The sequence below is a fragment of the Convolutriloba macropyga genome, chromosome 10 (assembly GCF_964194025.1).
Source record: "Convolutriloba macropyga chromosome 10, txConMacr16.3, whole genome shotgun sequence".
Lineage (NCBI taxonomy): Eukaryota > Metazoa > Xenacoelomorpha > Acoela > Convolutidae > Convolutriloba > Convolutriloba macropyga.
In genome coordinates this window covers 27,936,480-27,959,853 of record NC_134477.1, presented here as the reverse complement: position 1 = coordinate 27,959,853, position 23,374 = coordinate 27,936,480, and the positions used below count along the sequence as shown (strand labels likewise).

Below are 23,374 nucleotides of genomic sequence, written 5' to 3'. Positions count from 1 at the left end.
GTTCCTATAAGTCTTAGTTACCACCTCTAATGCTTATTGGTGTTGACAGTAGGCCCTGTAGCCTCTCTCTAAGAAACAGAAGTATGTTCAACTACGAAATGCCATCAAAATAAATCGTTCTTAAAAAATATTTTTGTACAAAAATCTTTTTTTTTCAATATATTCTATTCGTTCAATCCCAATCGTGCTTATTGGAATCAACGGCGGCTATTTTCCGGCAATCTGCCGGGTATGTTTACCCTACTCGTTTTATTCTAGGCTACTTGCTTCAACTTAGAGGCAGTTGACCTCGGAGACATAAACTCACTACTGATCGGGTTCAGTGGAGACGATAACATTAAATGGAGAGTGGGAAAAGTCTACGTCAAGCTTGACGATAAAATTGACGTGTTCGTCAGTGGCCGAACGCTGGGCAAAGGTGAGGCTGACAAACGAACCGAATTTGTGATATACAGAGATGATGAAGCTTCTATTGACGTCGCCGAAACTGTTTTCGAACCCTTGGCCACGAGTGCCAAACCAGCAAGTGCAAAGCCCAAAACCGAGAAAGAATCCACGAAAGGAGCAAATGCGGGGAAGGGCAAAAAGGGAGCAAAAGCAGGAAGAGGTGGGAAAGCTAAGGGAGCTGGGAAGGAAACCCCTTCAGGACGAAACAAAGCTAAAGTTAATGGTTAGCAGTGAATTTTTCCGTGTATTAAGAAACACATTTAACCCCCACTCCCCTAGTGTGCGTTTTATTCACGCCTCATCATTCACACGCCTCAACCCGGGTTATCACTCATTCAATGTATAATCGATAGTTCTGTAATAAAAGAAAAGTAATGCTTCTGCATGAGCGAAAAATTGCGCCACGCTTTCTAAAAGATACTCTGATAAAATGATCGATGGAAACAAGCCTAAGTTAGTTTTATCTGATTGTTTACCTATTAATTTGATGTTTTTTCTTTGATCATTGTGAAAACTGCGACATAGTTAGCACTGCAGAGAAACAATGTGATGGTTTCGTGTGGGCTCGTGCTTTGCGCTATCAATATCTAATACTACGTCATAAATTAGTTTTGCGAAGGACCTTTTAATCATATTGATAGTTATCTATGAAATACGATACGACAAGGTTTATTGTTCCGACCCCTCTTGAGGGGGGGACTATATACTCAAATGGGTTTTTTTTGTTCAGACAATTTTGGCCGATCGATATAATAATCGTAGAGAGTTGTGAGTGGTATCATTAAAAAGTCAGTCCAGCGTAGAATATGGAATTAAAAAGATTTTTTCAAATTTCGCTTTTTATAGTGAGTTCTCGAAGTTTAAAGTTTTGTGAAAATGTGATGTATTTCAGCTGTTTTTATTCACATTTTGACCAAATTTTTGTCAATTTTGTCCAAATTTTTGTCAATTTTGACCAAATTTTCGTCAATTTTGACCAAGTTTTCGTCAATTTTGCCAAAAAATGTTAAAATTGTTAACTGTAGTGCAATAGCTAACTTTATCTCTCAAGGTAGAGGAGGGCTGTTGAATTGTTCGTTACGAGTTTTTCGGCTAGAATTTCTGCGAACCTTTTCAAAATTCGGACTTTTTTTCATCAAAAACGGGGCCAAATTTGCTTTTTTTTTTATCCCACTTGCTTTAAATTTGCTGGAAGTAGACACCATAAAATTGCAGCTTGATTCTCTTGTAGCTCAAAAAACAGCTAGTTGTACTCCCGCTGGCTTTAAGAGTCTTATGGATTTAGAATTTTGCCAATTTTTTGCAAATTTAAACTCGTTAATTATACAAAATGTTTTATTTATTTTTGACAAATTGTAAAATTTTGCATAGAATTGACCTCTTTTTAACAATTGAGTGTTTTGTTAGACATTTGCATCTGGGCTGATCTTGATCTAACTATGGATCCTTATGATAGAAATTTTTTAGATTTGAATGGGGCGCGACATTTTTTTTCAAAATATTTCCGCTAAGTAAATGTTTTTTATATAAATAACGGACAAGAATTTAAATTCAGGGCTCAAATAAAGACAGATACTGTTTATAATAAACGAGACCCAACGAGATTATTTGATGGCTTCATAGTAAAGCTCATGGTTTTTATGGCTCTGACAAATTGTTTTCGTTTTAATTTTATGGATTTTTTTTCGTTTCTTATACTTTTTGTAAACCAATGACTTAGTGTCCCCAATCAAAGAGTCATTTAGTTTTTAGAAAGTATAAAAGACCCCAGTCATTTTTTTCCGTTGTTCTTTAATGCCTGTTATGTTTTTGAATATTTTTATTGTCAATAAATATCGGTGGATGTTAAAAATTTGCCGTTATTTTATCTTATTCCTCTCAACTTTGGGCGTAGTCTCAGTAAAAACAGACGGAAGCCTACTTCCTGTGAGTCATAAATTAATATCGGTAACGTCTTTATATTCAACTAATAGTTTATTTATTTTGGTACTATGAGATTTCAGTCTTTCTTTCTTTTTATCATAATTGAATATTGTATGAATATAATTTATTTTTTTCCTTGTCAAATTATCAAATTACAGACCAGTTCAATTAAAGGAAGTCATTTTAGGGAAATTGTACAACGAAAAAGGCGTATCTGGATATGTTAATTGTTTTTTGAATAGCGTATGCTTTTTGGGCGGAGACACAGGTATCTCGCAATAATTTGTGTTTTTTTATTTTGCCTATGTTTGTCTTTCTTTTCATTGGTGTGCGCCATATAACCGATAAAGATAGATCTTAATTGTTTCTCCAAGACCTACAACTCAACCTTGTTAAAGATTTTGGCTAATAGCTTTCAATTTAAATTTAAAAAAAAAAGAAAGATTTTTTAATCTGTCTCTCTCTTGCTTTTATCAACCTGTAACTCAATCTCGCTCATTAGAAGTCTCATTTACTTTTGTTGATTCGTGCCAAATTTTTGCGCTCGCTTATACGCTGTGATTGATTGCTTCAACCATTTAGTTTCATGAAAAGTTTTCGAGATTTCTATACTGTTCAATTTTCTTGGGTTTCTTTTTGTTGTCATGCCCAAGTAGTCATTTTATAAAAAAGACCCTTTGATGTTAAGACGAATGGTAAAATAATGATTTAGAGTTCTTGCAGTTAAAATTTTATAACTATAATGCCTTGAACAGTGTCATGTTAAAAAAAATGTTTTAATATTTGGCATCTATAAAATGTGTTTGTTTTTTGTGGGCTCGTGACTTAAAATCTTAGTTAGCAGGCCCAATTGGCTTCCTGAGGTGTTGAAACTTAATTCATCGCGTTTTGATGTAATGCTAAATCTGTTATGACTTTTGAAAATATTTATTTTTATAAATAAATTTGAGTTTTTGAGCTTCGTCCTTTTTCGTTCGATTTGTAGATCAGTTCTTGTAAACACAGGTCGCAGCCCTTTTCCAGTGACCTATAATTTGATCTTTATAAAGATTTTAGCTTCAAGCTTTGGTTTATTGGCTTTATTACTACTAATACGAGATTTTAAAAAATGTTAGACTTTTATATATTTATACATTTCAAAGGATTCTTGGTTTCGTTTTAAATTATAACAATAAACGTCAATCCCATTGACATTGAAATTTTGCACAATCGAACATTGGATAATGACAAGTCTGAATTGCTTCCTATGTAGATATAAATGAACGTTGTAATGGTTTCAGCTGATGTCTAATGACATCAATGACTGTGAAATTAATTGTTTTCAAAAATGGAAAATTATTTTTGAACTTCACACCTATTTGCTCTTTTTTTCGACCTGTTAACCAGTCGCATTGGGGACAGGTTTCATATCTATTCCAATGAAGTTTAGGTTAAATTGTTTTATTTCGGTTTTTATCTGATGCGAGTTTGATTTTGTTATGATTTTTTTTTTATAGACATCGAGTTTTGGTCGTAAATAATGTTTGTTGTTTGGCTTTTATTATTATCCGTTCTAGTAGTCCCATTATCAACAATTTATCGGTCCTCTAGCGTGGCATTATTGTATTTCATTGGTTGTTTATTGACCGATGTGTATGTTTTTGAAAGTTTTCTTTCTCTTCATCATTTGGTAGCCAATTAAGTCAGGATGAACGGGGTCGGAGCATTTTGTGCGTACGCACATTACCGAGCCTCCTTGTTACAGTTATATTTTCAGAAGATCAAAACGCAATGCTACAAGGTATTGACCAATCAACGAAAGACGAAAAAGATCTATTAGTTGACAAAAACAAACAACTTGAACAAATTCCAGAAGACGCTGAAAACCAGATAAATGATCCGGTAGCTTCCGAACCAAATAAGGAAGCCGAATTTGCTGCAGAAGCCAATTTAGAAGCAGAAAACCCAGACAAACTACTAACGCCAGAACAGAGCGAACAACCGGACGATGCAGGTTTTCAGCCGGAACCGCCGATTGAGCAGCCGGAGATGGCACAGGAAGCCGAACGTCCGGAAGAGGAGCCAAAGCAGGAGGAGAAACAGGAAGAACCGAAACCAAAAACACCAGAGCAGAAGCCGCAAGTTGCCCCTGATAATAACCAAGGTTCAAATCGGGATGTCAGTCCTCTTGAAGTCTTGGAGCCCACTAACGATCTCTACGATTCACCATCAACCGCAAAAATGAACAATGTACATCTAATTGAACAGAACAAGGCGTAATTCAACGATGAAATGATTGAGAAATCGTAGTGATAATCGGAGTTTCTTCAATTTTGAATTATTTTTTTGATTTTTTTGTATGCAGTTGCTGTGTGCTTGTGTGCTTTTAATTTAATGTTCACTTGTTCAGTAATAACCCCCAATTTAAACTCTGTGGAACCCTGTCTCACAAAATTGACAAACAGTTTAACATTAAAACAACGCTAACGGATTTCTTAGCAAAATCAGCATGAGATTATATCCTTGAAATGACCGGTAGGTTCACGCAATCTTTTTTACCTAGAATGTCAACAACCAAAAGTTTAAAGCTTTAAAACTTCATCGAATGTATTATCATAGGTGGTACAGATTTATTCAAGTACAACCAATTTATTGGCAAGCGTGTGAGTATTTAACCAGTTAGCTGTTTTCTTAAATTTGGAATCCAAAAAAAGAATGTGATCAAAACTGCTCACGCGAGTCTTTTCGTAGGACCCAATCTTCCCTTATACTTAGATGATATCATGACATGTTTATCTTTATCCGCTAGCTAGATTACGAACATCATTTAACATTTACCCATGATTTTGTGGCGAGGACAAAAACTTTTTTAAGAAACAAAGTTTAAAGACAAAAGTTTCCAAGAAATACTTAGTAAGGAAAATACTTTAATGTTTTTCTCCATTTTCCAAATGTAACAACTCAGTTATCATAAAATAACCCATGCAAAATACATGCATATTCAAGAAAAAAAAGCAATGATTTTGAATAACTGTGTGGTCAGTCTGCGATATATAAACGATAAGGAACTTCATATTCCAAAATTGATTTGGCAAGATGAGAGCTGAAGTTACAGGACCTTGCAAGAGAGAAGCTTAGCTTACCAGGTTCTTATCTCATCGGAAGTACGATTTCGTTTATCCGGAGGTTTCAAATTTAGAACAAGACTTTACTATTAATTCTATTTTTTGGAAGTTACGTGCTGATCATGTTTAAACGTGCAAAACTAAGAGATAAATTTTTCGGAAGAAAACTTAACATGTAAGAATTTTTCAAGCCAAAAAATAAATTTGCAATATTTTTGCAAAATTTTTGGAAATCTTTCCAAACAGATTCTGCATGTTGTAGCTGAGCTTACTAACTCAATAACCAAATTGAATAGTGCTTCAAGGCCATTTCAAGCCTCAAAGCTAGAATAGCATGACAACCGAAACTTATTGTTACATTCTTCTGAAGCCATACGGATTTGTTCACTTTGTTCAACATTTATAATTACCAACTAATATTAGTACACAATCGTCATACATGAAGTTAAACTGAAACTCGAACTACGATATTATTGCCGCGTATACAAGTGTTCACAATCACACAAATTTAGCTCAAATGGAGCAAGAGATACCCAACTTGGTAAGCCAGATTCGATGAAGTTCGCGATTTTCATACCAATTCAGAGAGTTCGGGGCACCGTATAAGGTATCCCGAACCCCGAACTCTGCGTGTTCTTTTGACATAGTAATCTACAACCATTCAGAGATGCTATTTTGACATGTACGGCAGTATAAATAGAGCTTGAAAAACTACCAAAAATCAGTTCAAACCCGTTAATTTTGTCTTATTAAACTGACATACAGTGCGTATTGAAGCACACTTTCTTGAGCGTAAATTACTTGTTATCGTGTCTGGTTTCTGCAGATCATATTAGTGATTGTACAGTTTTAACTTTACTCTGACATGTGAAAAGAGAATTAACTTTGATATTCTCAAAACCTTCTTTCTGAGGAACGAAGTTCCTAAGTAAGAGAAACTTTGTGCAAATCATAAAGTACGTTTCTCTTACTGGCTTTAACGAACACTAGTATATTTCAATGATTGCATTATTGAGCAATTGAGTGCGCTGAGAAGCTCAAAGTGCGAATTTGTTTAATTTTGGTAATTTGAATATCGGGAAAAACTCTCCGACAATATTAAGAAATTGGAGACAGAAATTATTTTCCGTAACCAGTAGCTAGGACGGTTACCTAGAGTTGAACTTGGGGAATTTGAAATTCCGAATAATAATTTGAGTTATCATCCAAAACTCAACAAAAAATTGATTTTTTCAATTTGAATTATTTGTTATTCTGAGAGAAACAAGTTTGTTATACAGCAAAGCTGGAGAATTAGTTATCAGGAGTAATTGAACAACAAGTAATGCAACGATAATCTACAGTATGGCGGATAATACAGTTCACAAAGGTTAACTGCAAAAACACAATAACCGGACAGATTTGAAACCGCTGAAACGAACTGGGCGGTATAAAGTTTTCCTTGACTTTGATTGGAGAGCAGCCGTTACATTTGGCCCGCCAACCCAGACAGTGAAAGACAAACTGCTGTCCAATCTGATGAATAGAGTGCCGAAAGCATCCCCAAAGAAAATCAAACGAATCAACAGCGCAACGCCAGTGAGGCAGAGCGCGAGATGCGAGTGCAATTCACAAAACACTTTGAAGAGTTGACCTCGCTTAAAAGGAACCAGCAAAGCAAAAAGCAACCAGGCAATCCAAGCACAACCAGCAAAGAGGAGCTTCACTCAACAGCTCAAAGGTAAGACAAGAAGTTCCAAAATTTAGGGGAAGAAGTTAACACTAAAACAGGGATTGGCTACAAAATAATTGAAGAAACAGATCGACCCAACAAACTAAAGGTCCTCTATCAACAGACTGTTCACTTTCAAGAGGAAAAAATACCCAAGCAACTGCAGCGTCCAAACAAGCTTGTGCCCTATCATGCTAATTTTGTTGAAGAGCATCTGAAAGAAGCAAGAAAGTGCAAAGCAATTTGGACTATAATTGGCTTGTATATATAAGCAAAGGTACGCAACCAGCAATGATTGCAGAGCAAAGCAACACAACTCAAGCAGTGAACGACAGCGAGAGCAATAACACTTACCGAACGGACAACCCAGTTGCTCAAACAGTGCAAAATGGAACAACAGCAAGTGGCCGAGAGACAGAGAATGTTACGACATAGTAATCTACAACAAATCAGAGATGCTATTTTGACATGTACAGTATAAATAGAGCTTGAAAAACTTCCAAAAATCAGTTGAAACTCGTTAATTTTGTCTTATTAAACTGACATACAGTGCGTATTGAAGCACACCTTCTTGAGCGTAAGTTCCTTGTTATCGTGTCTTGTCTCTGTAAATCATATTAGTGATTGTACAGTTTTAACTTTACTCTGACATGTGAAAAGAGAATTAACTTTGATATTCTCAAAACCTTCTTTCTGAGGAACGAAGTTCCTAAGTAAGAGAAACTTTGTGCAAATCATAAAGTACGTTTCTCTTACTGGCTTTAACGAACACTAGTATAATTCAATGATTGCATTATTGAGCAATTGAGTGCGCTGAGAATCTCAAAGTGCGAATTTGTTTAATTTTGGTAATTTGAATATCGGGAAAAACTCTCCGACAATATTAAGAAATCGGAGACAGAAATTATTTTCCGTAACCAGTAGCTAGGACGGTTACCTAGAGTTGAACTTGGGGAATTTGAAATTCCGAATAATAATTTGAGTTATCATCCAAAACTCAACAAAAAATTGATTTTTTCAATTTGATTTATTTGTTATTCTGAGAGAAACAAGTTTGTTATACAGCAAAGCTGAAGAATTAGTTATCAGGAGTAATTGAACAACAAGTAATGCAACGATAATCTACAGTATGGCGGATAATACAGTTCACAAATGTTAACTGCAAACACACAATATCCGGACAGATTTGAAACCGCTGAAACGAACTGGGCGGTATAAAGTTTTCCTTGACTTTGATTGGAGAGCAGCCGTTACATTTGGCCCGCCAACCCAGACAGTGAAAGACAAACTGCTGTCCAATCTGATGAATAGAGTGCCGAAAGCATCCCCAAAGAAAATCAAACGAATCAACAGCGCAACGCCAGTGAGGCAGAGCGCGAGATGCGAGTGCAATTCACAAAACACTTTGAAGAGTTGACCTCACTTAAAAGGAACCAGCAAAGCAAAAAGCAACCAGGCAATCCAAGCACAACCAGCAAAGAGGAGCTTCACTCAACAGCTCAAAGGTAAGACAAGAAGTTCCAAAATTTAGGGGAAGAAGTTAACACTAAAACAGGGATTGGCTACAAAATAATTGAAGACACAGATCGACCCAACAAACAAAAGGTCCTCTATCAACAGACTGTTCACTTTCAAGAGGAAAAAATACCCAAGCAACTGCAGCGTCCAAACAAGCTTGTGCCCTATCATGCTAATTTTGTTGAAGAGCATCTGAAAGAAGCAAGAAAGTGCAAAGCAATTTGGACTATAATTGGCTTGTATATATAAGCAAAGGTATTCAACCGGCAATGATTGCAGAGCAAAGCAACACAACTCAAGCAGTGAACGACAGCGAGAGCAATAACACTTACCGAACGGACAACCCAGTTGCTCAAACAGTGCAAAATGGAACAACAGCAAGTGGCCGAGAGACAGAGAATGTTTCGGAAACATTTTCAGCAAAGCAAAGGCGCGAGGAAAGGATGATGAAAATCGATGTTGAAGTCGAAACCAAGATTCGACTAGAACAGGCACGGTTTGAGCGGAGGAGGCTAGAGCTGGAAATGCATGTGAAGGAACTGGAAACCAAGCACCAACTACTGGGGGAAGAGCGTGAGCTAGAGCGCAAAGTGAAGAGAACGGCCTTAGAGAATGATGATGTCCGTTCCCAATCAGCTAGTGCTCGAGACAAGTCACCCTTCAGCTTGACCCCAAAAAAGAGAGATGTCTCAGACTGGGCTAGTAGGATCGACCATCTTCTAACACCAGATCGATCAACAGCTCGCTTCGAAGTAAACCCTGAAGTGGACAGGCAGAGTCACTTCTCACGATATCGCAGTTCACGACACCGTTCCTCAAGCGTTGAAGACCGGGACACTTTCTCCAGAGCAGGTCTACTACGATACAACAGTGGGTATGCAGGTAGCAATAACCTACCAAAGCTGAAGTTGAACAACTTCGACGGAAAACCCCTCGAATGGCCGGATTGGTCTAGTATGTTCATTGCTACAGTGGATCAGCGACCAATACCCGACTCAGAGAAGATGAGCAACCTGGAAACTCTACTGACAGGCAAAGCAAGGTCAGCATTCTCTGGAATGGGCTTTTCTGGACAGTTCTATGTTGCTGCATAGAGAATTCTGGAGAGGAAATTTGGAAGGCCTCATGTGATCTGTGATATCTCTGATTGTAGAGATATAATTCGTGTCAAAATTCCTTTTAGAATTAGATGAATGGATTCAAGATGCGAATCCAAGTTTTACTGATTTGTTGGATTACCACTTTTAGATTTACTTAGCAATCGTGCTGCGATTGCAGATCAAATTAGTGAGGGTGGAATTCCTCCTCAAATTCGATAGGAACTCGATTAGTGCAAAAGAGATTAGATTGAAAGCAACTGAATTCAATAATAAGATTCAAGAGAATGAACAAATAATCAAAAGTGGGGGGTGTGAACAATCTGAAATATTGACTTTTTAGTCGGCGGTAAATTACTTGTAGGTGAACTATGACTTATAGCCTTACAAGGGCAAACATAGAATAATTTAGTACAAATTAATAAACATGAATTTAATATGGTACAACCGTACCACATATCCTGGGTTCGAGCAAAATTTTAAACTGTAACAGTGTAAAATTTATGCTAATATTAACATATGTACTGGTTATTATAAATAATAAGAATTGTGAGCAACAACAGATAAGTGACGAATGAACAGTGGAAAGGAGGTTCAAATGCAGGAGGAAACGAAATCAATGCAAACTTTCAACATTTACGGTAAAACATATGCATGCAATATAAATTAAGGCACAATCGCGATGCAAATCCTGCAAAATTAATAACAGAGAAAATATGGTTACTTGAGCAACATCAATTTTAACTAAAGTATATTTAACATGAACACAGTTATTTAGCGAACACAAACACGAAATGAATGGAAAAGTGATACGAATCCATATTTTAATGAACAATTACAGAATTGAAATTTGAACAATTTAACAATTTTAGTCTAAAAGTTTTAACTCAAATTTGGTTTTCTGCGTCAAAGACGCTCATACTAATTTCTCGTGTATAGTCCTCATATTCGTAGCTCTCAGGGGACCATGTTCCCACTGGAGGAGGTGCAGGAGGGCTCAATACTCGCAGCTCGTAATGTGTATCAGAAACAGGGGGCTGTGCTGCTTCTTCCTGAATGATAGTCTCTATAACGGGATTCGTTGATTTTTGTTTCTTAGAAACAGGAGCGGCTGAATCATCACTTATTGAGCACACCGAACTCTCAAATCCGAAGTAATCGGGAGCGCGGCGAGTACGTTTATTTCGAGAAGTTGAAGGGGAAGCAACAGATGATGTCACTGAGGAGGCAGCAACAGACGAGGCATTGGAGGTGTTCAAAGTTGCAGACGTATTTCGAGAACGCTTTCCTCCTGCTTGGGGCTTTCGAGGTTTTCGAGACGCCATTGCCTTAGAGATGTTGCTATTCGCCGAGGAGACTCCCGATGCTGCATCAGATTGAGTTGGTCGAAGACAGATTTTAATTTCCCATAGTCCGCGAAGATCCCGTTTGGAGCGCTTTGTTGCTTTTCGAGCCAGTTTAAGATCCAGTGACCACTCTGTCCTTGGAATCGGATTGTTCAGTTTGGGATGCATGACGAAACGAGAGATAGATTTGTTGTGATCCCCATTATAGCGGCTTCCCGCGTCTACCTGTGCTTTTTGCATCGCCTCTTCGATCAAAATATCGCTTCGATCCCCCGTCACCCATCCATTTTCGTCCAAGTAATCTTCAACAGGGACGGTATCGGCATCTAGATAGTGGTGAAGAATGTTTTCATATGATAGATTAGATGATTTGGGTAGTGTTTTTATATTACTTAGTGTTGTGTTTGGCTTTCTCCCAAAATGGGCTTGGAAAGGTGTTACGTTTGTTGTCTTTTGTTTACATATACGTAATTGATATATTATTGACTTTATTGCTTCTTTAATTGTGAATGTTTTATTTCTATTGTCTGATTTCATGCAGCTTAAGCGTCTTTTAATAGTTTGTATCAAACGCTCCACTAATCCTATAGCTCTATGATCGTTTGCAGGGGCAGTGAGTATGTTAATATTATGTTGTTAACAAAAATTTTTAACTTTATAACCTATTAGACAACGTGCTTGATCTTATCTAATTTTTCGGGGAACACCGTCGATTTGAATGTAGTCGTCTAAAAATTTAAGAACATTTGGTCCATTAGCTTTGTCAAATACTTCTACAGTGGGATATTTAGAAAAACGATCAATACATGCAAGGAAATAAATATCTCGATCTTTTTCATTTGTGATAGGTCCTCCAAAGTCAATTTGTATTTCTTCATTGGGCTCTGTACATGGTAGCAAAGGTTTCCATTTAGACGCCGGAATAACAGGCTTAAGGTTCTTACCAATATCAGTACAAGGCTTGCACTGAGCCGCTTTGTTTAATATTTCTCGGTGCATATACGGCCGGAACGCGTATTGCCCGAGCGTTGTCATGCCCCAACTTCCCGGATGTGTCAAGTGGAGGCTTTCCAAGACAGCGTCCTGAATGGAGTGCGGAATTGCGACTCGTTCGTCCACGCAAACACAGCCCGAGCGGACATGTAGGTCTCTCCAGTAGGAGAACAGGTAAGGATTCACTTCCTTACATCTTTGAGGATCATTTTGAAGAATGCAGCCAAGTACTTCCTTCAAGACTGCATCCTTACTGGTGAGAACCGCCAAAAAGCCCTTCGTGAAGAGTTGCGTGAGATTGTTCTCGAAGACCTATTCTTTTGACAGGTCCAACGTTGGGGAAGTTTGGCCTTCATTAGACGATCTGGTAGTATTTACTGCGGAATTAGAAGTAGACTGAAACGTGACCCGGCTGTGTGTAGGTGGAGTTTGCGGGTTAGATGCTGTGCTGCTCATCGTGTGATTGTGGAATGAATGGATATGAAATGTGTTTGATTGAGTATTGAGATGTGTTTGGATTTGAATTGGCTTTGTACTAGTAGTAGAAGTAGACAGGATTTGTTCTGCATTTGCAGAATTTTCAAGAAGCAACTGAGTTGTATTACGATTAATGGCAGAAAGCAATTTGGAATAATTTGTTGAGCGAGGATGCGAGGCACGTGTGGAATGTGTGTGAGTGACGCTGTTAAAGTGCTGTGATTGACAGGTTTGTGGTTTGGTATTTACATAAATTGCAGCAATAGCGTCGCGAATGCGGGTAATTGTTGCTACTGCAAATTCCTCGTCATATTTGTTTGTAACTTTTGCTTCTTGATTTGGTTGGCGAGAAATATAATCTACCAGCCCCATTTTTGCACCAGGTATATGTTCGATATTAAAATCAAACGGTAAAAGAAGATCGATCCGGCGTGTTAATCTACTATTGTAAGATTTATTAGACCTATGTTCTTTCATAATTGAAAATAATGCTCGATGATCAGTGATAATTGTGAATGATTTGCCAAATAAATAATATTTAAAATATTCTACAGACCACACTACACCTAACAATTCTAGTTCATTAATACTGTAGAGTTCCTCATTAGAGTTGAGGAAACAAGACGCAAATGCAACTGTGTAAGAGCCCGTAGGCGAACGTTGTTATAATGATTCTGCTAAACCAGCTCTCGAAGCATCGCATTTGATCCGCGTTTCCAAGTGAGGATTATAATGTGTGTTTTCTGTGGCGTTTGCTACTTTATCTTTAATTGCTTGAAAGTGTGTGTCATGTTCAGTGTTCCAAATGAATTTTGTGTTCTTTTTTAATAATGGACGAAGGCGATGGCACAATTGCGATAAAAAAGGGATGAATTTTCCTAGATAATGAACAGAACCTAAGAAAGATCGAAGTTGTTTAAAGTTTTTAGGTGCTGATAGGGAAGCGATTGCCGCTGTTTTTGACTCAAGTGGAGCGGTTCCTGATTGACTAAACTTATGTCCCAGCCATTCAATTTCTGTTTTTGCAAAATGACATTTAGTTAAGTTTATCCGTAAATTATCCTCATCTAATTTCTTTAAACATTTATAGACGAGTTTTAAGTGGTCTTCTTTAGAACCACGACTAACTACTATAATGTCATCCAGAAAACAATAAGTATTTTGAAGTCCGACTAAAGTATAATCCATCACTTTTTGGAAAGCTGCTGGCATATCAGTTAAACCGTAAAAACCTGTAATAAAGCGGTATGTTCCAGTTCTCTCAACGCTAATAATATTAAAGTTACAGTGTTGAGCCGTTTCCGGATCTAATTTAAGTTGACTGTATGCGTACTTCAAATCCAATGTTGAATAATATGCTGTTTCTTGTGATGCGGATGTATTCAAATTCTGTTGAATTGTGTCAATCAAATTGTCAATATTTGGCATTTGATATTTGTTTTTATAAATAGATTTATTTAATATTTTGGAATCTAAAGCTAATTTAACTGTTTTTATCTCTTTGAACTGTAATTATTATAGGTGAAATAAAATTTTTTTCTGAGCAACTGTTTAATTTTATGATGTGTTTTTCGTCAAGTAATTTTTTAAGTTCTATATTAACTAGTGGTTGTGTGTTAATTGGGACTCGTCGTCCTTTTTGATGTGTAGTTGTAAATTCATTATGAAATGTTGACTTTACTGAATGTTTTAACAATTTACCGACAAGGGTGGTGAGATCTGGAAAATCAAAAGAGATCTGCCTCTTGATTGGACATTGATTTTGATCAATATTTGCAACTTGTTTCAATTGAATAACAGAAAAGCCTAGCTTTTGAAAGAGATCTCGTCCAATGATGGGTCGGTGACCGTCTTCCACTACAGTTACATCAACGCCCGTGGCTATCCAGTCATTACACTTTATGGATGTATTGATTACACCAACCATCTTGATTATAACATGAGAAAAATTTTTCAGTTCATGTATTTCGGGTGACTGTACCCAAAATTTTTTGTTGCATTCGGACACCACTGTGTCCGCCAGACTTTTGTTCACAATAGTGCATACGCTTCGCGAATCCACCAATGCTTTCGTGCTTGTATTTCCAACACAAATGACTAAATTTACGGGTTCTACCTCACGAGTGTCGGTTTTGATAGAAATTGCAGCTACACAGTTATCGTTATAATCATCGTAATCGGAGTCGTAATTGGCATCGTAGGTGCTCTTCTGCTGTAGAAGCCTGCTGATATTGTTAACTTGTTCCGCCGCCGTTGCTGAAGTACCTACTGTAGCCGCCTCAGTAACCGAGTCATCAACATAATTTACTCTAGGTTTTGGTTTACTGGATTGTTTTGATTTGCGACAAACTTTTGCAAAGTGGTTAGCAATTCCACAATTTTTACAAGTTTTTCCACGGGCAGGACAGTTTTGTCTATGAGAAGGAGTCCAGCCATAGCCACAATTTGGGCAAATCGTAGGTTTGACAAATTGGTTTGTCGGTGCTCGGGATCTATTCCACAATCCCTGAACATTATTTATCTATTGACTTGAAATTTCATTTGTGGTGGTGGGAGTTGGAGTTCCAGAAATTTTCAATTGGTTTTGTATTCCCATTTCAATGTTCATCGCAACCTCAAGAGCTTTTTTAGCCGTCCTTGTTTCTTTGAGTAGCTCCCTTTGGATCTCGCCATCTTGCATATTACCTAGGCAGACATCCCGAATGATCGACTCCTCGTGACTTCCTAGGTCGCAGTTTAGAGACAACTCTCGAAGACACCCGTAGAACTTTTCCACAGGTTTTCCTTTCATTTGTTTTCTAGTGAGAAATGTGTATCGATCAAATGTGATATTTCTTTGCTTAGTGAACACCCTATCAAGGCATTCCCAAAGAACTTTTGTTGTTACTCTATCGATCTGGATACTCGTTTCTTGAGAACCAAATAATCGTCTCCCTTCCATTCCCAAGCTGAGGTATGATAGAGAGACTGCTTTGCTATCACAATATTTCCAAGGTTTTTTTTCCACACAGTATGCCAACAAGTTCTATTTTTTGACAGCGATTGAGCCACGAATTTTTGAGCTGTTCATTTCTGGTACGTCGATCTCGTTCACTTTGAGCTGTGCTTTTTTCGACATCATCCTCGTAAATAAGTTCGGGGGGTAGGGTGACCTTGTCCGGGGGGTCTTCAAGGAGAATGTCAATTAAAATGCCTTCTTTAGCCATGATAGCCAACTTTAGCATGATCTGCCATCTATCCCATCGCAATGGAGACTCAAGTGTTGGTTTTACCCAAAAGGGCTCGATTCCTAAGAGTGCACGTTCTTTAGTTGCTGACTGCGCCATGTGATATCTCTGACTGTAGAGGTATAATTCGTGTCACATTTCCACTTAGAATTAGATTAATGGATTCGAGATGCGAATCCAAGTTTCACTGATTTGTTGGATTACCACTTTTAGATTTACTTAGCAATCGTGCTGCGATTGCAGATCAAATTAGTGAGGGTGGAATTCCTCCTCAAATCCGATAGGAACTCGATTAGTGCAAAACAGATTAGATTGAAAGCAACTGAATTCAGTAATAAGATTCAAGAGAATGAACAAATAATCAAAAGTGGGGGGTGTGAACAATCTGAAATATTGACTTTTTTAGTCGGCGGTAAATTACTCGTAGGTGAACTATGACTTATAGCCTGACAAGGGCAAACATAAAAGAATTTAGTACAAATTAATAAACATGAGCTTAATATGGTACAACCGTACCACATGATCATTGATGCACAGCTGGAGAGTCTTCGCAAAGCAAGTCAGGTGAAACATCATGACCCAACAGGTCTGATCAGTTTCTCAGTTTTTGTTTCGAACTTTGGGAATGTGCTCAAAGAGTACAAGCAGATTGGTGATCTGAAGTCGACCTCGACACTGCATATGACAGTAGATAAACTACCCCAAGTTCTCAAAGAGAAGTGGTGGTTCTATGTTGACGATAAAGATGGAGGGCCTGATCTGATTGGCCTGATCTGATTATATTTGAAAAGTGGCTATCTAGAATAGCATTCGTGCATGAAGGGTTTTCTGCTTTCAAGGGAGAGCGAAGAGATGAAGACCGAAGAGGCACAAATAGAGACAAACGGTTCCCAAAAACATCGAACTTCAGTGCTTTTTCGAATGTGAAGGAAACGAAGCAAATGCAAAGTGATCATTGTCCGCTAGCTGATGGCACTCACAAAATTTAGAATTGTCCACTATTCAAGAACATGAGTTAGAATGATGGCTACGCAGCAGTGAGGAAGCAACGCTCATGTTACTGGATGTATAGGCAAAGGACATGCAATCAAAGATTGTAAAGTCATTGGGTGCGGTATCAATGGATGCATCAAGAAGCACAACCGATTGCTACACTCAGAAAACCAATTGGCCGAGGGCAATCACGCAGTCAACGTAAGCGCAGCAACAATCAACTAGAGGAACGAAGTTACAAGCTTTCTTCAGATAGTCCCTGCCTCAATACAGAGCGGTGGTAACAGGCTGAACACATATGCTTTTCTCAATAGTGGATCAACGGTTTCATTCTTTGATCGAAGTGTGCAAGAGAAGTTACAAGCCCAAGGCACCGATGTGACGCTCAACAAAGCTGGCATACAAGGAACAAAGGACCTGAAGACAGAAATGGTTGTTCTCAAAATGATGGGACTGCATTCAAAGGTGCATTCAATCGAAGCGTTTGCACACCGGTCATTATCCTTGGGAAACACAAACTACAACTACAGCAAGCTGAAGCAAAGTTTCAATCACTTAAGTGTTCAACCCAACAAAAGCTTCAACTTGATGGAATTCGGCATCATCCTTGGTCAAGATGCTTATGAGATACAACGCCCATTGGACTACAAGATAGGAACACGAAGTGAACCTTTCGCCGTTCTAACAGAGCTAGGAAAGGTAGTCAGTGGAGACAAAATGGACGGGCAGAAGGAGACAATATGTTTGTCATTTCGCCTTCACAGAAGATGTGAAAGTGGCTGAGAATATCCAATCTCCCGTCAGTCAGTCAACGAAGGAACTGCAGGCACAAAGGATGCTAGAGAGTACGACGAAGTTCAAGGGCAATCGTACGAAGTGGGAATGCTGTGGAGTGAACCAGAGCCAAAGCTACCGAACAAATACAGCTCAGCCTTGGATCAGCTTTACTCACTGGAGCGAAGATTCCAAAGAGACCCAAACCTGAAGTGTTTGTATCAACAGTCAATAGATACAGATGTAGATAAAGTATTCGTAAAGATATTGGACGAATCTGAAGTGAAAGACACCTTCGGGAAAGATTGGTATTTGCCACACTATCCAGTTCTAAACCTGAACAAGCCTGGCACAGTAAGACGTGTTTGCAATGCTGCCTCAAAGTACAGAGAAGTATGCCTAAATGATAAGCGACTAGCAGGACCTGATCTGCAACATGTGTTGATTGGAACAATTTTCAGATTCCGTGAAGGACCAATAGCGCTGATAGCTGACATCGAATCAATGTTTCTACAAGTGCAAGTTCCCGAACAGTACAGAAGTTGCCTGAGGTTCTTATGGCGTCCAAGAACTAACGAATCTGTTCAGATATACGAATGTCAGCGTCGTGTGTTTTGAGCTAAAAGTTCTCCAACTTGTGCAAACTAAGCACTCAAGCAAGTGGGACTGGACAACGAAAGAGAGTATCCAATTGCAGCAAAGGCAATACAAAACAACTTCTGCATAGACGATTTCATCAAATCGGTAGAAACAACTGAAGAAGCAATTGAGGTCTTCAATCAACTTCAACTTCTTCTCTCAAGACATGGATTTGATTTGATGAAGTGAATAAGCAACAATGATGCAGTTACCGAAGCAATCCCAGAAGACTTGAAGTCGATCAGCAACACGAAGAAAGTCGAAGGGGAACCCAATACAGAGGGATCCTGAGTGCTATGACTAAAATGGACCGTTAGTGTTTACAGTCTTCAAGTGCGCAGAGGTACAAACAAAGAAGTTGAAGCACCTGTAACCCAGAGGAAGATTTTGTCATTGGTATCTTCAGTATTCGACCCGAACGGATTGTTTGCTCCGTTCAGTGTTCACATGAGACGACTTCTGAAAGGCATTTGGACTAAGAATGGGCAACATTGGGACAATGAAGTGGAGTCTACTGACGAAGCAGATTTCCTGCGATTGAAAGAACAACTTCCAATAGTGGCTGAAACAAGAATCGATAGAAGGTAATTCAACAGAGAGAGGGATAAAACCGAACTTCATGTGTTTACTGAGGCATCTGAAGTCACGATGTGTGCAGTAGCCTATCTACGTTCACAATCAAAACAATACTCAGCTGACTTAGCATTTGTCATTGGAAAATTCAGAGTGGCACCGATGAGGCATCTTTCAATACCCCGTCTGGAATTACAAGCTGCAGTCATGGCAGTGAGGTTGAAAGAACAGATAGTCAAGGAACATGAAATGAAGACAAATAATTAAAGTTTTTGGTCAGACTCAACTACGGTACTGCAGTGGATACACAGTACCCATCGTAAACAACAAGTGTTTGTGGCCTATCGAATGGCTCGAATACTAGATACAACTGATGTTTCACAGTGGAAACATGTGAGCGGTATCAACAATTCAGCTGACATTGGCACCAGAGCGATCAACATTGAAGAACTCAAGAGAAGTGAGTGGCTCACTGGGCCGGCCTGGTTGAAACGACCAGAAAGTGAATGGCCAGAGCAAGTGAACCTAATCTTTGCATCAGATGAAAAGAATATACACTCATCAGTCTTCATGATACAGCCTAAAGAGAAGAAGGCTGTTATTCACTGGGAACGAATCATTAACTTTACCAGACTACTGAACACAATAGCATACGGACAGCGAGCATCGAACAAACACAAACGAGCAGCCCTCGTAGTCAGCATTGAAGAAAGAGAAAAATTAAAGTCAATCATCTTCAAGTTACTACAGCAAGAACAGTTTGGTGAGGAGAAGAAATCTCTCAAAGTCGAAAAAGAAATTTCAAAATGCAGCAAAATCCTACAGTTCTCACCCGTCTTAGATGAAGAAGGACTTATTCGAGCCAAAGGCAGAATAGGCAAAAGTCAATTGGACTTCAATTCAAAGCATCCAATTTTGCTACATTGGAAACATCATGCGGTTAAAGTATTCTTTCGAAATGAGCCCAAGGACAATCAATACGAAGGCACTGCGTATGTAACAAACATCGTTCAGCAGAAGATGTGGATCCTAGGCATACGAAACGTCTTAAGATCAATCAAGAACAAGTATGACATGCAGAAAAAGCAGAGCACAAACGATAACACCAGTAATGGCAGATCTACACGAAGAGTGGTTAGAAGCTTCAATAGCCTTTACAAATGTTGGAGTTCACTACTTTGGCCCTTTCATTGTGAAGTTTGGGCAAAGAAATGAAAAGCGATGCTGTTGTCTCTTCACGTGTCTAAATATGAAAGCAGTGCATATAGAAGTGATACCCAAGTTGGAGACAGATAGTTGTCTCAATGCATTAATGAGATTAATCGCACGAAGAGGCAAACTGAGTACAATTGTTAGCGGCAACGGGACAACTTTTGTTGCAGCTGAAAGGGAGTTTGCAGAGTACGTTGCGGCATCCAACTAAGAAGTAATCGAAGAACATCTAATTCAACGAGGAATCAGATGGAAGTTCAACCCACCCGCAGCACCCCACTTTGGAGGAAAATGGGAACCGTTGGTGAGAAGTTACAAGAAAGCAATGTATGCACTGTTGGGGAACCGATCAGATACCGAGGACGTTCTTTCAACAACAATGTGTATTGTTGAGCAGACTTTGAACGCAAGACCGTTGACTCCAGTCAGTTCAGATGTTAATGACTTAGAAGCATTGACCCCAATCACTTCGTGCGTGGCAACAGGAACGTTTGCTTACCCTGTCTGCCATGCGCAGAAGAATTTGTTGATCATCGAAAACTTTTTCAACAAACTGAAGCCTATGCAAATCTAATATGGGACAGATTTAGTAAAGAATATCTGCCAACTCTGAATAACCGGCAAAGAAACGGCGAACGAAACCCTTAAAGAAGTCAATCTTGTTTGGTTGATTGAAGACAGCAATAAGCGTGGATAGTAGAATCTTGGTCGAGCTACGGAGATCATCAACGGGTCTGACGGTGTGATTCGATCAGCGAAAGTTAGAACGAACGACGGAGTGTACAAGAGACCAGTAGTGAAGCTCGCCCCAGTGCTACCTGGAAAGGATGTTTTCGCGATAGAAAACAGGGCCGGCGATGTTGCAGCTGAGCTTACTAACTCAATAACCAAATTGAATAGTGCTTCTAGGCCATTTCAAGCCTTAAAGCTAGAATAGCATGATAAGCGAAATTTAATGTTACATTCTACTGAAGCCATACAGATTTGTTCACTTTGTTCAACATTTATATTTAGCAACTATTATTAGTGAACAATCGTCATACATGAAGTTAAACCGAAAATCAAACTCGAACTACGCTATTATTGCCACGTATTCAATTGTTCACAATCACACAAATTTAGCTCAAACGGAGCAAGAGATACCCAACTTGGTAAGCCAGATTCGATGAATTTTGCGATTTTCAAACCAATACAGAGAATGCGGGGCACCTTGTAAGCTATCCCGAACCTCGAACTCAGCGTGTTCAGAGAATCTTACGACATAGTAATCTACAACAAATCAGAGATGCTATTTTGACATGTACAGTATAAATAGAGCTTGAAAAACTTCCAAAAATCAGTTGAAACTCGTTAATTTTGTCTTATTAAACTGACATACAGTGCGTATTGAAGCACACCTTCTTGAGCGTAAGTTCCTTGTTATCGTGTCTTGTTTCTGTAAATCATATTAGTGATTGTACAGTTTTAACTTTACTCTGACTTGTGAAATAAGAATTAACTTTGATATTCTCAAAACCTTCTTTCTGAGGAACGAAGTTACTAAGTAAAAGAAACTTTGCGCAAATCATAAAGTCAGTTTCTTTTACTGGCTTTAACGAAGCCTAGTATAATTCACTGATTGCGTTATTGAGCAGTTAAGTGCGCTGAGAAGCACAAAGTGCTAATTTAGTTAATTTCGTTAAATTTGATTATCGAGAAAAACTCTCCAAAAATATTATGAAATCGGAGACGGAAATTATTTGCCCTAACCAATAGCTAGGACGGTTACCTAGAGCTGAACATGGTGGATTTTGCAATTTCGAATAATAACTTGAGTTATTAACCAAAACTCAACAAAAATTTGATTGTTTCAATCTGAATTATTTGTTATTCTGAGAGAAACAAGTTCGTTATACAGCAAAGCTGAGCAATTAGTTATCAGGAGTAATTGAACAACAAGTAATGCAACGGTAATCTACAGTATAGCGGATAATGCAGTTCACAAAAGTTAACTGCAAAAACACAATATCCGGACAGATTTGAAACCGCTGAAACGAACTGGGGTGTCTAAATTTTTCTTTGACTTTGATAGGAGAGCAGCCGCTACACTGCAAGATTCTTGTAGACCTTTGCACAGAATTAATTTAATTTTGACGCCAGATTTTAGTTTTGCCCGTTTCTAACTGACAAAGCTGCTAACTACGGGAAAAAATTTTTCAAAAATTCTAAGGCACCAGAGAGAGCCAAGACGGAATCACATGTACCGAATCTCAGGTGCTTGTATTGAATTTAACTGTGTTCAAACCAGTGAGGCCTTTTATGTCGAACTCAATCGAAGTGGCAGTCAAATTGTACGTTTCAAAAATGAAAAGTGTGAAAAGGAAATGCAAATAACAGCAATAGTATGAATAGCAGAAGCTAGAGCATCTACCAAATAGTTTGACTATTCGGTCCATTTTACCTAAATAATTTAAACAAACGTATCGTAATAGGTATAGTGTGGTGATTTGGGACAGTCGGTCACTCAACTTGTTCTTCGGTCGCCCCATTAAACAAAATTGGTTTTTCAAAATTTGTGGTATCTCTGAATCTACAGTGTAAGAACCTCCGATTTACACAGTTAAGTTCTTAATCCCATATTAAACGTCCCCAGCAAGCACAGTTAAATAGACGCGTCAGCATTGAAACAACATTCAAACATTTGCCTTTAAAAATTCAATTTGAACCTACGCATTATTTTTTACTCTGACTTCAAAATGTGTTTTAAACAAATGGCGAAACAAACGTTTACCAAGCCCTGGCGTAAGCAATCAGCATCCTGAAATGGAGAGAACTGTTGTTTTTAGTTAGTACTTCAAATTTGAAAACTCATTATAAAAATTTTTACAGAATCATGTTTTTCAGAAAAATTTCAGGAAAATCCAAAAGTTGTAGAACGGGAAAACATTTTTTTTTAGTGAAGTGGCTCTTTTGAGGACAAATTTAGCTTTATAACTGACTTAAAAATATGTTTGAAAGATTTGAAATGCGTAACTTCCTTGTATAATTATTAATTTCAATGTTAATTACTTTGAGATTGTGTCAATTAAGTGCATAATTCAATAAAAGAAAATTTTTACCACGATTTGAGCGCAAATGTTTTCATGAATTCTCGGAAGTTGTAACTCAAAATAAGACAACATTCGGTCAATTTCAGAAGTTATTTTTAAAATTCTCAAAAAAATTGGCTTCAACAAAAAACTCTGCTGTGGTGTGTTGTCATTGAAATTATTGTAAGTCTCGAATAAACATCGGCAATCAGATAGATGCCTCAATCAGTGAGGTGTCTCTAAAAAGAATTAACTAGGTCAGCTTGTTCTAT

The 23,374-nt window shown here is 38.2% G+C and overlaps 1 protein-coding gene across 1 annotated transcript in view; it reads left to right on the top strand.

Moving 5' to 3' along the window:
• The window catches only part of LOC142347977 (lipoxygenase homology domain-containing protein 1-like), a 322,517-nt gene extending 317,725 nt beyond the window's left edge, over positions 1-4,792 (top strand). The window contains exons 44-45 of the mRNA XM_075399144.1: positions 259-670; positions 4,127-4,792. Coding sequence (XP_075255259.1) covers positions 259-670; positions 4,127-4,629 — 915 coding nt within the window. The 3' untranslated portion in view covers positions 4,630-4,792. The remainder of the gene's footprint in view (positions 1-258; positions 671-4,126) is intronic.
• The last annotated feature ends 18,582 nt before the right edge of the window (positions 4,793-23,374 follow it).